The 18,539-nt window shown below is 33.4% G+C and overlaps 1 protein-coding gene across 1 annotated transcript in view; it reads left to right on the top strand.

The window, feature by feature from the left end:
* The first annotated feature begins 1,345 nt into the window (after positions 1-1,345).
* LOC149794668 (uncharacterized) overlaps positions 1,346-18,539 on the top strand; it is a 39,296-nt gene continuing 22,102 nt past the window's right edge. The window contains exon 1 of the mRNA XM_089964274.1: positions 1,346-2,448. Coding sequence (XP_089820400.1) covers positions 1,875-2,448 — 574 coding nt within the window. The 5' untranslated portion in view covers positions 1,346-1,874. The remainder of the gene's footprint in view (positions 2,449-18,539) is intronic.

The raw sequence follows: 18,539 nt of genomic DNA, 5'->3' as shown, positions 1-18,539 counted from the left end.
CATATTCCAGTGTTGGATCAGCGTCTAGTTTTTGGTAGAATCTACCGTCACTTAGTTGTCTTGTGAACGTTCTTACACTCTTCAAGGATCAGAGTGGAGATGTCAGTGCGTCGATTAATTAATCTAATATGGTTATTAAAGGATACAAATGTTGTATTTTATACCGGCATACAATCTTGACAAATACATATTTTCTATAGTAACATGCAATTGCGGGATTATCCTATCTCAAATGGTTTTCGATAATTTTTAGAGAAAATTAAAGTACTGGTTACTTGAAATAAACAAGAAATAACTAGCGGACCAGGTGTAAATAGTTTCAGACCCCTAAGACACACTTTTGTTGTGTGTGTACAGAATTTCTCTAAAGAAACTATTATGCAAGCAGTTGAATACAATAAATTAACAAATATTTTCAACTAATACAGAATGCATGTTTTGCGCAGTGGCCTTGCGCCTGCTAGAGAAAACTGGTTAACAGAATGACAGGATGTTTACAAAACGAAAAGAACTGCCATATTTTCATAAAACGTCGTGCATCTGGTAGTCATTGTCAAGTGCTGAAGTGATTCTATTTTTATTTCACATACAGAAAAGCTATTGTATATGTCTATTGTACACTCTCATTTATTATATATATATATATATATATATATATATATATATATATATATATATATATATATATATATATATATATATATATATATATATAATAGTTAAAGTTTATTACACTCAGAATATGTGTAATTACACAGTATACGTGCCATTAAACTCAAAATATATGCTGTTAACAATACCTTGCTCCATTTAGGAGAATGTTTTTCTCTGGAAGATGTATGTTTCTTGTCTTTTTATTTTTTAAATCGACCTCTGAATTATGCTGAAATACATTTGGAAAAATGGTTTCCTTATACATTATAATAATTAGATATTCGTCCTCTCAAAGACCTGAAATTTCACTGATGCGCCCATTTTCTAAGTTTTATCCGTATTGGTATTCATTAAATTAAAGATGACAATTAAATGTTGTGCTTCCTAACCCGGAGGAAAGTAGCAAACAGGCGACATCGTAAAGAGATCTCACTCAGTATCCTGTTTGAAATCTGTTGCGGATATTTTGAATAGTTAGTGTGTTATTCAACACATAACATCTGAAGAACATATTTTAAAATCAAATGACCAAGACGAAGACTTCACAATATGGCTCTTAGCCTCCCATATGCGCAAACTGACAGACTTTGATTAATTGGTTAAATTATGCTAATAAATTTTACAAAGCCACACCTTCCTGTCATCGTCCTATTTGTGAAGTAAGATTCAACCATTGTGAGTTGACCGTGGTTATACCTTCAACACGATTCGTGTTGCCATTGTCAATAAATTCATAAACTCAGGTTCACACCTCTAACATTGAACAAGTCATACATTGAGGCGTCCTCAAACTGAAGTAAGATAATTTATTATCAACATTAATTATCTGGAAGGACTTTCTAATTTTAGCTGCTGTTTACAAGTCAGTGAAGTTAGTCGTGTTGCCTCGCCTAATAGGAGACCCTTGTCAACGTCCTATCCCAGTTATACGATGGTGGGTCCGATTTAGGTGGAATAGCTATTCCCGGGGTCAGATGCTAAGATTCATCATCACCAAACTACAGGAGAGGAAATTATAGATATACAATATTTCCCGGAGGACTCTATATCTTTGCTGGAAATGTTCTGTATTCTAAACATTAAAGTAATCGTGCATGAAGGAAAGGTAGAATGTTAATTCAAATAAGAAACTAATATGATTTGTTAAGTTAGATTTTAATCGGTCTCTTTTTCGGCTTAATGAAAATACAAGCTCGATATAAATTCCTGACATATTCAAGATGGCGTATGAATTAAATGGATATCACAGGATGGTAGCAGAGCTCCATCGTGTGGAAGTTTGCCCTCTTCTTGACAAATACGCACTTAATATTTATAAAAGGTTGGGGGAAGTTGGGTCGTGCAAAGTATTTCGTCCAAACATACGACCTGAACACTACATTACCAGGAGAAGGGTCAAATCTTTCAGAATATGTGACATACTCGGAGAACCTGATACAGACCACCGTAAAGAACCAGAGCACCGCCATGATTGTGATATTGAGTCAAACAGCCACTGGAACCAAAGATGCATGGAAAATATCTTCACCAAAAATTCAAAAGACATATATGGACATAACAAGCGGAATATATCTTCTCTAATTCGTCCATGGGAAAGACATCAGGTAGAGAGATTAGATCACTTTGAGTTTCAAAGCCCCTTTCTAAGTTCAGGTAAATGTGTGGACAATGAATCAAATGATGAAATCATTGATGTGGAGGACGATAATCCCGTCGTACCCATGTCTCCTTTGGACGCTCTCGCTGACATGTCAACAAAGACCTTTGGTGGCTTCCTTGGATCTCGAGCTGGAGGTAAAGTATTCCTGTCAGTGTATACATTTATAGATATTCATACTTCCGTTGTAATGCCATAACACCACAGTCATTATTGATACTGGCTGCATTTATTTTGTTTTTACAAATTTATCTTTTTGTATACCGGTTATTTATAAATATATCCTTGCATCATTAGTGGAACTGACTGCAATGTAGCACTGTGACAAGAAAATATTTGAATGTAGGTAACTTATTGCATGGTGTCTTTATTATTGGAAAGATTTATTAAGGATCTCACCAACAACGTTAGCTTCTAAAATGCATTTAAATACGGAAACTTCGATACTTAAAAAATAAAAGACCATTACAACATTTCCAAAAATGGTTTTGTTTAGAATATGTTTGCAATTTTCATGAAAATTACAATTACAATAGGAATAATTTGAAACGGATATTTTTGTACTTAGCTCAGAATTTTTTGTTACAAATGTTTTTATATTATAACACAAGTTATAGGAATGTACAAGTACTATATAATTGGTCCCACAATTAACAATTACATATAAAAGTCAACAAAAACAACCAGACGAAGAAATTATTACCTGGAATATTGCTTTTAATATTTATTCTTAAACACAGTTTACTATTTGAATTGAAAAAGAAATTAATTCATCACAGTTTCTATTACATTTCGTAATTTAGCCTTAAATCGCATCACGGAACTTATTTTCAACTCCTGAAAATAACCTGCATATAAATGAAATTGTAGGAAAGAAAATGATACTGAAAGATTTTCTGGAACATGACATTAACTTAGAGCCTTTCTGTAGGTAAAGGCGGACATGAAATGTTAATAAATCTTACGGTTTACACACGGTTCTTCATTAATTCATTTAATTATCATTGTGGACTACACACTCGACTTTCTTCAAGATTGATTTATGTTGTTAGTTAGATTTAAATGACAGGATCGCCAGGTGACACGTGAAAGTTAATATAGCATACGTCTTGCTCTTTAACATTATTATTGGTTTAGCGATGTCAGATGTGTCAATAATAGCTATTCCTTCAGAGGTATCAGAAAGATGTATCATAAAATTATTTCTCATGTATGGATCCGTAGATTGCTATTGCAGGAACATTCATTCTATGAATTGTCCCTTTTACTGAAACAAATGAAATATTAAATATTAAAACTGTACCTGTATTTGGAGTTGGCGGACAAAATGTTGACAAATTTGATAAAAATTAATAGAGAAAATGAACTTCTGACAATATCCCGTTTGACAAGTTATAGCAAACCGATATTAGAGACTTTTACCAGTATTTGATGCCTCTGAAGATGGATGGAAGATTTATGTTCATGTATATATATATTGACTTGTGCTGAAATCTAAAGACAATGTGCATTGAGGTAAGGGGAGTATAAAATAATGAATAATAGAGAAAATTGTTCCCAAAAACGATACACAAGGACGAATTTACGTTATTATTATTATTATTATCATCATTATTATTATTATTGTTGTTGTTGTCGTTGTTCGTATCATCATCATAAAATAATAGTCGGTGAAATAAACTCTTATTAATGTTTTTGTTATATATAAAAAATCTTCACATGACAATTTTGTGTTATTTATGTTAATATACCCATATTATAATTTTCATATATGTCACACGGTATTAACACCTAACGATGTCAAAAATAACGTCAGAACGTTATGCAAAGGAGAAGGCGTAACGACAGAGGCATCCGAATTATACTACATTACACAACACAAAATATGCAGTTAAGTAAAACAAAATTAAGCATATTTTGTATTGTGATAAAAATAATCTTACATATTTGTTAACTAATTATGAAACTCGTCGAATAATTACAATTTTTTGCTTGCCAAGTTATTCGACTCCTTCAGTAAGTTTAATTTGAAACGAATACACGAGTAACATCGTCTATTTACAATCATAATTTAAAAAAAAAAAAAAAAACATAGTATGAGATATAACGTCAAACAGTCACGCTTAATGACGTGGCAAACAACGCCATGACGCCATATAATTCCAAGTCGTAATGACCAAGGTATTCAAATGTACTTCAGCGTTATCTCATTGCACTGTTAAGCAGTATTAATTGAAGAAAATCAGTACTAAGTTTGCATGTGATGAATATTATCTTAATTTGTACGGAGTTCAAATGAAGCTAATAAAACTCATTGAATAACAGCAACTATCTACTAGCCATGACTAAATATTAGACCAAATGTTTCAGCAAACTGAAACAAGCCCTCTTTAATGATGCTCATACATTGAAATACCTGTGAATACAGAAAATCTAAAAATGAAAAGAATCGTTGAAGATGAACTAGTTATTATTTCTACTCTGGAAAAGGTCTGATTTTTTTCCTTCTCTAGTTTGAGATTTTTTAATGGCATGATGTGTGGCTCAGAGAAAGTATATATGCGATATGTGGTGTAGAAGTATACAAGATATACATGTGATATTTTGTGTTGAAATATATAAAGTATGCATACGACATTAAGTGTAGAAATATACAAAGTATACACGTGATATTTGTTATAGAAATATATAAAGTATGCATGTGATATTTTCATGTAGAAATATCCAAGGTATGCATGTGATAATTTAGAGTGGAACTATATAAAACTATGCATGTGATAGTTTGGTGTAGAAATATACAAAGCAGATGCTAAAGGTATCTGGAGATCCGATTTAATTTTGGCGAACAAATATAAACATATGGAATTCTGAGAATCTAGAAACATTCCTAAAGTGTTAATGGCATATTCCCCTATCTAAATGTGTTCCATGTCGATAAAGTTAGGGAAATATTTGAATTGCATATAATAAAGGTCATTGTGATTGATGAAATGATGGTAAAGCATTAAAGACTGCTCTTTGGGAGGATTGCAAACATGGGAATATAGTATTTAACAAAATATTTTTATAAAGGTTACAAAAAATAAATATTTAAATAATAAAACAAAACAAGCAAACAAATGATTTGGAAACTGCAGTTAATAATAATAATAATAATAATAATAATAATATATGATGACGATGACGCAAATTATGCTTAGGTTGATAAAGATAAACTTCACATCAGTAACTACAATGATACTACCGCATTCTGCAAATGTATATGCATGTATTTCACTCAAGTATATGGATATGATCTCTATGTACATCCTCAAAGATATGACTATGATTTCTATATATATATATATATATATATATATATATATATATATATATATATATATATATATATATATATATATATATATATATATATATATATATATTCTAAAGATCTGGTTCTGATCTCTGTCCAAATGTGCATACATATATATTAACAAAGATATCACGATGATTTCGGTTTTTGTACAAATGCACATACATGTATATCTCTAAAAGGTATGACTCTGATCTCTTTACCAGTGTACCTATATGTATATTCCTCAAAGATATGACTATGATTTCTGAAAAATTTGTATTCATGTATTTTCCCCAACGATTATATGGCTACGATCTCTGCAAAAATGTACATACATGTATGCCTCGAATATATGACTATGATTTCTGCAAAAAAGTGCACACATGTATATCTCTCAAAGCTATGACTATGATATCTATACACATGTTTATACATGTGTATCCATCAAAGGTATGACAATGATCTCTTTCCAAATGTACATACATGTATATTCCCCAAAGATTGTATGGCTATGATCTCTGTATAAGATACGCAGTCTTCTTGTCGAGAACAAGTAGACTAATGAAAACCCGCCAAAGCAAGCACAAATAAGAAAAAGGAAAATAATGTATTTGCCTAGTTTATTGATATTTAGGATCGACATTGTTAAACAAATTTCAGCTAAGCACATTTAATGGAACATGTGAAGAAAAAAAAGATTCGCCACTTTTCGTGAGATAAACCTATGTGTTATTACACGAAGAAACTCTTACTGTAAAGTTTTGTTGGTTTTCATATATTTGTGAAGGTTAATTAAAATAGGTTTCTGAAATATGGTAATATAATAAATAACACTGAATTTTTGTATTGAGTCAAGTCCTAATGGAAGGATTCAATCTTGGCAGAAAATTTATTTCGAGGTAAAATATTACTTTTTCTTTTCGATAAAGTTGCTGATAAACTTCTTAGTGATTTTAATTTGTTCTAAAACTACATGGCCATTATTATTATTATTATTATTATTATTATTATTATCAGTTTCCGGGCCCTTGTAGGTAAGTTTTTTAAAGACTTCCGAGCATCGCATTTCATGAGGATTGGTTTAAAGTAATTCCTTTTCTACATTCAAGAATCACATGTAATAAAGTAGAAATGCGGTGAATAATCACTTGTAATAAAGTGGAAATGTGGTCAATAATCACGTGTAATAAAATTATAATGTGGTCAATAATCACGTGTAATAAAATTATAATGTGGTCAATAATCACGTGTAATAAAATTATAATGTGGTCAATAATCACGTGTAATAAAATTATAATGTGGTCAATAATCACGTGTAATAAAATTATAATGTGGTCAATAATCACGTGTAATAAAAAGGGGAAATACTTTCAATAACCACATTTCATTAGGAGGAAGTACCCTCAAATTTTCACTTGCAATAAAGTTGAAATGCCGTCAGTAATCGCATGTAATAAGTGGAAATGCCGTGTATAAATCATGTAATAAAGTTGAAACACCTTCAATAATCACAGCTATGAAAAAGGAAAATAATGGTGTGAAAACATGTACAAAGTACTCTGCTTTTGTCTGTATGGGAATAATACATTTTACAGATGTTTCTTATCTATAATTGTGTTGCGAACTAAAAATATTATCATTTATTTTATTCAGTATGTATTTTGGAAATTTTAAGAGAGAGGAAATGAAAAGAACAAACCTCTAGACTTGAGATGCTCTTTATCAGTTCTGTCCCTACACTGAATGATTTATTTCTAATTTTTAAGCTTAATTACGGTTTTTCTGTAAAGTTTGAACGAATTGCTTCGAATTTTCAAGGGTTAATGACATGTTTTGTGTAAAAATGTAATTTGAATGAACTATTTCTGATTATTCTAGGCTTAATGACGGCTTTGTATTCATCCGCAGTTTGAATGAATTACCTCTAATTTTTTTAGGCTTGTTGACGGCTCGATGAAGCTGTGCGGTTCGGTTTTATTTTGGCACATTTTCCTATACGTTTTGCCGACATTTATGAAAATATTCAAGTATTTTAAAACTCAGGTGTCAGGGGGAAATTTGCCATCGCTACTTCTCTTAAACCGCTTGAAATATATAATTCTAATTTTGTATGTTTAACGAGTGGTTAAAGTAAACTTGCAGTAAAGTCATTTGTCTGTTTCGGTTTTTATTGAAAGCTGAATGATAAAGAGGGTATTTTAAGAGTCATGTTTCAGAAATAAGCGTGTTGTTGCTTATCTCACCACACTAATTGTATGATTTGATGGAAACTTTAGGTGCTTGATAAAGTTATGGTACATGCGTAGTAAGGTATAACTAACTCTTCTTTACAATTCTAATTTTGGGTCAAATGTCAGCATATTTTTTTTTGAAGAAATGTGGTTGTGAGAATGCTGTACTAGATTACAGCTTGTCATCAGTATATCACATTACTGGACAGATTTAATTGAAACCATATATGAGAAACGAGGAAAATCATGTTTATTTCTTTACTTTTCTCTTTCTTATAATCCACCAGTAAAAATGAATTAAAAAGAGGAATCTTTATAGGATGAAGCTCGTTTTCGCACTAGCAGCTGAGAAGATTAATTTATGTTTCGCAAAGTTTCTAAAAATTGTTATAAATTTCGCATTCGGAAGAATCCAGATTGCTTGGAGCAAATGAGCTACAAACTAACAGAATTAAGTACTAGTCCGGCAAACAAAGTTGCATGGGGAGAAAGCATGATTTCAAGATATTTTTTTTCTTTTTAAGAAGCATCCACAAAGTGAAGGATACGTAAAAGGTTATTGTTTTGAAACTTTTAAAATGAAGATATTTACCTTAGATTTTGTCTCTTATGTATATTTGATTTAATTTATATTTTATTTAATTTAATTTTATGTAATTTGGAATTTTTATATATATTTTTTCATTGCATGTAAATTTATTGTAATTCTGTTTACTAGGATGTTGATATTTTCCAGAAAATTCAGTTTGACATGACTCTTCTTAGACGCCTAAAAATAGAAACACTGTTTCTATTTTTAATTTAGTTCCTGGCCTTGATTGAGGATCAAGTAAACAACTTCTTTATTTTAATTCATTTTTAATGTGTAAATGATAATGGTGAAATTGAGATTGTACTGATACGTGCCGTTAGACTTGTAGATACCTTCTAAATCATTCTAGAACGTGGTCACGTGACTCTCAGCCGGGAATTTGTTTTGCGTCTCGAGTTACTGTATAACCTTTGTTTATAGAGATTTTTTTCTCAGTTTGGGCTTAAACACTTGATGTCAAGGTGTTCGGTTGTTTGTGACCAGTTTGAAGTTATGTCATTTTTGCATTTTGGTATTTCGCCATGGACTGGAGTTAGACGTGCGAGATGGCTTGAGTAAAAGATTTGCAATAGCTTATTATTTACCATGCTGGATTCCTATGCAGGAATGTCAGGTTCGCTATTCAATCAGGCCGGCTAGTTTGCCGGGCTGTGTTTTTACGCAAGATCCGTTATTCTTATTGGCCAAAAATCCAAGTAAAGTCATTGGGCGCAACAATTATAAAGTGGGTTTAACCCCAAAATCGGAAATGTTGTGCATCACTGTTGCCCTTCAATAAATTAGTTAGTTTCATGTTCCTAAAAAGAAAAGATTTTGATGCGAGACTTCGGATGTACCTTTCAAACAACATATATATTTCTATGACAGTGTTGCACCAGTGGTAGCGATGCCGGGCACCTTGGTAATCTATTGAAGGCTCTACTATTCTTGTAACTGCTGAGTGCGAGTGAGATGTTACTTTTACACTTGTACTAAGTACTGTCAGATAAAAGAGAAAGTGACTTTATTTTTGTGCTCCTGTGATCATAGGTAAAACAAAATTCAGACTCATTTTTATGTTGGTTACGACAAATTATTTCCGTCGCACGTTGCATCCCTTGCATATTTATTAAACGTATATGTTTATCAGAGTGTAGTTAATTCTGTGGATGATGTCTCGCGATTCAAGTTACTGCAAAATAATAATTCCTTTGATGCACGTTCATCCTTTGAATCTGAAAAATCATGCACAAGTCTGGTTGATAAATTTATGAATGCTACCCAGATAAACCATACCTATATATGTAGCCAAATGTTACATATACTAATTTCTTTCTGCGAGTGACACCATCTTCGTTAGTTGATAATGTTGTTACAAAAGACAGCCATGTCGCCCTCTAAACCGATATGAGACATTAATATAGTATTGCACAGGTATCTCCTTTGCTACTACTGATCAAATTGGCGTGCTTGATCATTTGGATTTCGGGTACAGTAACATAAACTCCCGATATTAGTTCGCTCTGCGACCTTACACGGAGTAGAACCATCACCAACCTTGTAAATACCATGTTGAAATGCTGTGACAATGAAAAGTGTATTACACGACAAATAATTTCTCTTGTTGATTTAACAAGTGTGCTCGTTATGCAAAAATGTGATGAAAATTGGCACTATTTTGCACGTGTTCTCATAAGACCTGTAAATTTGCTGTCATACGATATTCACCTCTGAACAGTCAAGTGACCATACATGCAAGACATCAGCCAGTTCGTTTAGGTAGGTATTACATCACTCTAGCTGTACGTTGTTTACATTAAATTAGCATACACTTTGTTGGTAAATACAGATGATTATAAAGGGTGTTTCGAGGGAATGGGGGTGGGTGGATCATGGAGACGAACAAAAAGAAAAACTGAGCGCTCTTTGAAGCTATTGCGTTTTTACTAGTCCTTGAAAACGACACAAAAAATGGCCACAATTACTAAGAATAGAAAATCCTTTAAACTATCGAACAGAATTCGACCAAATCTTTTTGAAAGCACCTTAATATGAACGCCTTTTAAGACTTATGCTGATCCACCTTAATATGAACGCCTTTTAAGACTTATGCTGATCCACCTTAATATGAACGGCTTTTAAGACTTATGCTGATCCACCATCCAGTATCGTTCTTTTACTAAAAATAGAAGAAAGGGAAACTTTTAATAACTAGTTAAGCCAAATCAGACCAGGTTTTGACAGAAATCCTCCAAGGTTGAAGACCGTTTCAAAACTTTAGACAATAAATCTGCAGATCCACTAATAAGTGTGACAACCATTACAAATTCAGGAACAAAGCATATCAACGACTCGTTTAAAAATAAAATACAAATTATCAATGTAATTTGATCAAACTGATAACACCCGGGCAAGGACGACTTTATATATTTGCCTAATTTGTATACTAGTACGCCATCAAATATGGATGGAGATACTTCAAAACAAACACACGATGAAGCAGTTGTTTTCGGCAGCGATGCAATCAACATGATCGGAAGGTATGTAAAAAAAAAACATCATTATGAACCAGATTTCTTTGCCAACTGCTCTGCATTTGGCTTTGTGGCAGATGTCTGTCATGTTAGAGATCTCATATCAACTTACTCATCTCCTTATTGTGTTGGATGTTGATATAATACCAACTGAAATAATTGCAATTTTGTCTGAATGTGCATATACGATGCGTAGATGGTTGGGTTTTTTGTGTGTCTTTTTGTTGTTTATTACAACCTGGCTAGTGAAGTCAGTTAAATGGATACAGTTTAGCAGTTGTACACCAGGGGCGTTTTCTGTTTGAACAACTGAGGTAAATGAAGTGAGGCAGATGGGTGATATAGTTTTGTCCCCAAGACGCTTACATTTATACACATTGCTTGGTACGAGAATCTGGACATCTACGATCAGACGGGTGACCAACCCAACGGACCACTAAGCGTTGCAACATCTATTTATACATACGATCACAGTTTTTTTGTTGTTGTTGTTTGTTTGGGTGTGGTGGGTATATTTTTTGCCTACCGTTCTTGTCTCTGTTTATATATCAGTTGTAAATGGTACACTTAAATGAGCATTTTGTTTGGCTAAATATTTTTAGAATATTGCAATCGCTTTTTCGATTTATTCATACATAGCAAATACAATTTAAGTGATTAATTTAAAAACGTTGCTTGGTACATTTTTTTACATTCGCGTATTCGCTACTTATTCTGTTTGTAAGGGTAAAAACTGATATCTCAGGGCCGGCTTCTTTCGAACTGCCAGTAAGCATACTACACCATGTTCCAATTGATATTTTGTTATGACGGAACGTAGCATTGAAACAATAAAATTAGACAAGGTCAAATCCATCAACTACAACCAAATTAGAGGTACACTAGACAAACTGTGTAATAAAGGTATAATAATTACCAAAGCAAAATAGTGGGGCAAAACTTCTGTGTGTGTGTGAAAATGAACCCATGAAAGATTTAAAGGGTACTTTTTACTCAAAAGTCGGATAAATATTGACCAGTTTTGTATGCCATATCCAGATTTTGTTGTAGTGCTTATCTCTGCCTCACACTTAGTTCAGATACATAACGGGTCTCCACAGTGACAAAGTCGTCTATAAGGCATTAGGGCAAGAAAAAATAAAATTGCCTCACATTTAGTTCAGATATATAACGGGTCTCCACAGTGACAATGTCGTCTATAAGGCATTAGGTCAACAAAACATAAAACTGCCTCACAGGATTAAATCTTAAACCCAGAAAGAAAACCTTTAGAAGACAATTTATATACATTTTATTTTTCCATCTTTATCATATGAAAGAAATGTGTGGTGTAACTGCATTCGAGGTTATTTTGATGTATGGAAAGTGAGCAACCTGATGCAACCATAATCATAACTAATTTTAGGAAATGTACCCCACATAGTCATGTATAAACAACCTGATGTAACCAGAAGTATAACTAATCTTAGGAAAGGTATCCCACACAGTCTTGTATAAACAACATGATGCAACCAGAAGTATAACTAATCTTACGAAAGGTACCTTACACACTCACGTTTAAACAACCTGATGCAACCAGAAGTGTAACTAGTCTTAGGAAAAGTATCCAACACGGTCTTGTATAAACAACATGATGCAACCAGAAGTATAACTAATCTTACGAAAGGTACCTTACACACTCACGTTTAAACAACCTGATGCAACCAGAAGTGTAACTAGTCTTAGGAAAAGTATCCAACACGGTCTTGTATAAACAACATGATGCAACCAGAAGTATAACTAATCTTACGAAAGGTACCTTACACACTCACGTTTAAACAACCTGATGCAACCAGAAGTGTAACTAGTCTTAGGAAAAGTATCCAACACGGTCTTGTATAAACAACCTGATGCAACCAGAAGTGTAACTAATCTTAGGAAATGTACCCCACACAGTCATGTATAAACAACCTGATGCAACCAGAAGTATAACTAGTCTTAGGAAAGGTACCTTACACACTCACGTTTAAACAACCTGATGCAACCAGAAGTGTAACTAATCTTAGGAAAGGTATCCCACACAGTCATGTATAAACAACATGATGCAACCAGAAGTATAACTAATCTTAGGAAAGGTATTCCACACAGTCATGTATAAACAACCTGATGCAACCAGAAGTGTAACTAATCTTAGGAAAGGTATCCCACACAGTCATGTATAAACAACCTGATGCAACCAGAAGTATAACTAATCTTACGAAAGGTACCTTACACACTCACGTTTAAACAACCTGATGCAACCAGAAGTGTAACTAATCTTAGGAAAGGTATCCCACACAGTCATGTATAAACAACATGATGCAACCAGAAGTATAACTAATCTTAGGAAAGGTATCCCACACAGTCTTGTATAAACAAGTTGATGCAGCTAGAAGTATAACTAATCTTAGAAAAGGTATCCCACACAGTCTTGATTGAAAAATTAAGATGGTAATCATTTACTGATCAAAAATTTCTTCAAGAAAATTTTAAATGGAGAAGAAAAGTTTATTTTGTAGCTAATATAATTGGTTCCTATGATCAACAGCATAATAAGTAAGCTTTATGCAGTACTAACTTAACTTCTAAAACAGCTTTGTTTAACGATTGTTGTCTTCTCTCAATAACTAATCTATGGAATAATCAGAATGAGGATTTGTTCCATCAAACGTTACTGTACTCTACCCATCCCATAAAAAGGTTATAGGTAAACCTCGGTATATTATCATAAAGGTTATAGGTAAACCTCGGTATATTATCATAAAGGTTATAGGTAAACCTCGGTATATTATCATAAAGGTTATAGGTAAACCTCGGTATATTATCATAAAGGTTATAGGTAAACCTCGGTATATTATCATAGAAATATTGACTATAATAATATCCACTGTCAACTACGTAACAAAGAAAGCAACATTGCTGCCATCCCAAAGATCATTTTAATGATGTTCAATCATGCGTATGTGGAAGAAAATAGCCACTGATGTGCTGATTGACCCTAGTGCAGGGAGGGAGCAGCGGTACAGTAACACACGTAATCTGAGGGTCGCGACTGGGTCGATAACGGTCCAGTCAAACCCGGGTTTGCTGCTTTGATGTGTTCTGGGGAAAGACATGTGACATCCGTTTCCTCGGCATGATATAGAACTTAATGTATCATAGTGATGATAAAAGCAAACCCTCATAAAAACAATTTATATATAGCGCAATAAAACACTTTCTTGAACTGCTTCCAACTCCATTCATATAAATTAGTCCTGTTACACCATTAAAATACTCTTGGTGGGCTTTTTAGATAGATAATTAGTTTACATATAACAACTTTGCTGTATACTCACCGTCCCAGAAAATATATGAATATTAAGCAACTGCAACCTAAATGATTACTTTCTGATGTAACATAACATTGGATAACATCATAACACCCGCCCTAACTCCTACCCCGAAAAAGTGTCTCTCTTATCTTTTTCTGACTCCATCCAGGACTTTTTATTTCCTTTATCTGTCTTTTGTTTCTCTTTTGTTCTTTACCTTTTGAATATTTTTGTTCTAATCCAACAAAGATAATACTTAATGTTTCGGAATATTAATAAATTATCATTTGATTTACAGATTCGATTTTTCACAGATTGGTTTGTGTACTATTCTAAATGTCATCAATAGTATTCGATAAAAACAAAGGACATGATGTTCTGTATTTCATGCCAGTAAAATGACTAGGGGCGGCCCGATGGGAGTGGAGTGGTGTGTTGAGAGGGCGCAATTGCACCCTGGCACCATGCAATGGAGGCGCCTTAGGAACTTTATTGTACCCTAATGCATTCTTCACAAACTTATGGGGGTGTAGGAACTGACATAAAATATGTTCTTTGCAGTAATGTAGGGGCACCTCTAAAGAGCATTAAGCCTGATGAAGTAAACGTTCTATTTACACTAATGAAATAAACGTTATATTTAGCTTGTTGAAATAAACGTTCTATTTAGCCTGATGAAGTAAACTTTCTATTAAGCCTGATGATGTGATGTGTGATGTGATATTGATTTTTAACGTAGCTTTAACAATTTTTCAGTCATATCGCTACGATGTCTGCAATGTGGCAGTTTATAGTGATGTCTAGCACTGGGGCATCATGCCGCAGACATGTAGCATGATGTCCCACCCACTCACATTATCCTGACACCAGGCCGACCAGTCCTAACACTAACCTCTTAATGCTGAACGCCAAGCGAGGCAGCTGTTAGTACCATATTTAAGTCTCTGGTATGACTCGGCCGGGGATCGAACCCACGACCTCCCGCATCCAAGGAGGACGCTCTAACCACTAGGCCACCGGAGCGGTCTAAGCCTGATGAAGCAAACGTTCTATTTAGCCTGATGAAGTAAACGTTCTATTTAGCTTGATGAAATAAACGTTCTAATTAGCCTGATGAAGTAAACGTTCTATTAAACCTGATGAAATACACATTCCATTAAGCCTGATGAAGTAAACGTTATATTAAGCTGATGAAGTAAACGTTCTATTAAACATGATGAAGTAAACGTTTTATTAAGCCTGATGAAGTAAACTTTCTATTAAGCCTGATGAAGTAAACGTTTTATTAAGCCTGATGAAGTAAACGTTCTATTTAGCCTGATGAAGTAAACGTTATATTAAGCCTGATGAAGTAAACTTTCTATTAAGCCTGATGAAGTAAACGTTTTATTAAGCCTGACGAAGTAAACGTTCTATTAAACCGATGAAGTAAACGTTCTATTTAGCCTGATGAAGTAAACGTTATATTAAGCCTGGCGAAGTAAACGTTCTATTAATCCTGATCAAGGAAAAGTTCTATTTAGCCTGATGAAATAAACGTTCTATTAAGCCCGATGAAGTAAAAGATCTATTAAGCCCGATGAAGTAAACATTCCATTAAGCCTGATGAAGCAAACGTTCTATTTAGCCTGATGAAGAAAACGTTCTATTAAGCCTGATGAAGTAAACGTTCTATTTAGCCTGATGAAGTAAACGTTATATTAAGCCTGACGAAGTAAACGTTCTATTAATCCTGATCAAGGAAAAGTTCTATTTAGCCTGATGAAGTAAACGTTGTATTAAGCCTAATGAAATAAACGTTCTATTAAGCCTGATGAAGTAAACTTTCTATTTAGAATGATGAAGTAAACGTTCTATTTAGCCTGATGAAGTAAACGTTCTATTAAGCCTGATGAAGCAAACTTTCTATTAAGACTGACGAAGTAAATGTTCTATTAAGCCTGATGAAGAAAAAGTTCTATTTAGCCTGATGAAGTAAAAGTTCTATTTAGCCTGATGAAATAAACGTTCTATTAAGCCCGATGAAGTAAAAGATCTATTAAGGCCGATGAAGTAAACATTCCATTAAGCCTGATGAAGCAAACGTTCTATTTAGCCTGATGAAGAAAACGTTCTATTAAGCCTGATGAAGAAAACGTTCTATTAAACCTGACGAAGTAAACGTTCTAATAAGCCTGATGAAGTAAAAGTTATATTTAGCCTGAGGAAATAAACGTTCTCTTTACCCTGATGAAGTATACATTCCATTAAGCCTGATGAATTAAAAGTTCGATTTAGTCTGATGAAATAAACTTTCTATTTAGCCTGAAGTAAACGTTCTATTAAGACTGATGAAGTAAACGTTCTTTTTAGCTTGATGAAATAAACGTTCTATTTAGCCTGATGAAGTAAACGTTTTATTAAACCTGATGAAGTAAACGTTCTATTTAGACTGATGAAGTAAACGTTCTATTTAGCTTGATAAAATAAACGTTCTATTAACCCTGACGAAGTAAACGTTCTATTACGCCTGATGAAGTACACATACCTTTAAGCCTGACGAAGTAAACGTTCTATTTAGCCTGACGAAGTAAACGTTATATTAAGTCTGATGAAGTAAACGTTCTATTAAGCCTGATGAAGCAAACGTTCTATTTAGCCTGATGAAGTAAACTTATATTAAGCCTGATGAAGTTAACGTACTATTAAGCCTGATGAAGTAAACGTTCTATTTAGCCTGATGAAGTACACTTCTATTTAGCTTGATGAAGTAAACGTTCTATTTAGCCTGATGAAGTAAACGTTATATTAAGTCTGATGAAGTTAACGTTCTATTAAGCCTGATGAAGTAAACGTTCTATTTAGCCTGATGAAGTAAACGTTATATTAAGTCTGATGAAGTTAACGTTCTATTAAGCCTGATGAAGTAAACGTTCTATTTGGCCTGATGAAGTAAACGTTCTATTTAGCCTGATGAAGTAAACGTTATATTAAGCCTGATGAAATACACATTCCATTTAGCCTGATGAAGTAAACGTTCTATTTAGCCTGATGAAGTAAACGTTCTATTTAGCCTGATGAAGTACACTTCTATTTAGCCTGATGAAGTAAACGTTCTATTTAGCTTGATGAAGTAAACGTTCTATTTAGCCTGATGAAGTAAACGTTATATTAAGTCTGATGAAGTCAACGTTCTATTAAGCCTGATGAAGTAAACGTTCTATTTAGCCTGATGAAGTACACTTCTATTTAGCCTGATGAAGTAAACGTTCTATTTAGCCTGATGAAGTAAACGTTCTATTTAGCCTGATGAAGTAAACGTTATATTAAGTCTGATGAAGTTAACGTTCTATTAAGCCTGATGAAGTAAACGTTCTATTTAGCCTGATGAAGTAAACGTTCTATTTAGCCTGATGAAGTAAACGTTATATTAAGCCTGATGAAGTTAACGTTCTATTTAGCCTGATGAAGTAAACGTTCTATTTAGCCTGATGAAGTAAACGTTCTATTTAGCCTGATGAAGTAAACGTTATATTAAGTCTGATGAAGTAAACGTTCTATTTAGCCTGATGAAGTAAACGTTATATTAAGTCCGATGAAGTTAACGTTCTATTAAGCCTGATGAAGTAAACGTTCTATTTAGCCTGATGAAGTAAACGTTATATTAAGCCTGATGAAGTTAACGTTCTATTAAGCCTGATGAAGTTAACGTTCTATTAAGCCTGATGAAGTAAACGTAATATTAAGCCTGATGAAGTAAACGTTATATTTAGCCTGATGAAGTAAACGTTCTATTTAGTATAATGAAGTTCTATTTAGCTTGACAATATATAATCCTTATATTCTCGCTATATATTCTTCTTCTTGTCATCTTGCTTTTCGACCGTTTTCAGTGTCCGTCTCGGATGCAGGAGTAGCGGGGTCGAACCTCGGCCAAGGCATACCAAAAATGTTATAAAAATGGTACTAGCAGCTGCCTTGCTTGGCGCTCAGCATTAATAGTTTAGTGTCAGGACCGGTCAGGCTAGGTCAGGATAAATTGACTCGTGGGACGTAACACACACACACACACACACACACACATCTTTTTCTCTCCATCATCACAATCATGCATTGTATACAAAATGTTTTTTTTTTAAAAAAAGTCTGTGTAATGATATTGGAAATTTCCAATATTACAATGATGCACACAATTAGTATAATGTATATTTAAAATAATTTTCAAATGCCATTTTCTTTGCCAT

The sequence above is a fragment of the Sinohyriopsis cumingii genome, chromosome 7 (assembly GCF_028554795.1).
Source record: "Sinohyriopsis cumingii isolate HCF-2022 chromosome 7, ASM2855479v2, whole genome shotgun sequence".
NCBI lineage: Eukaryota > Metazoa > Mollusca > Bivalvia > Unionida > Unionidae > Sinohyriopsis > Sinohyriopsis cumingii.
Note: the sequence above shows the minus strand (reverse complement) of the source record. Positions and strands in the feature narration are given on the sequence as shown.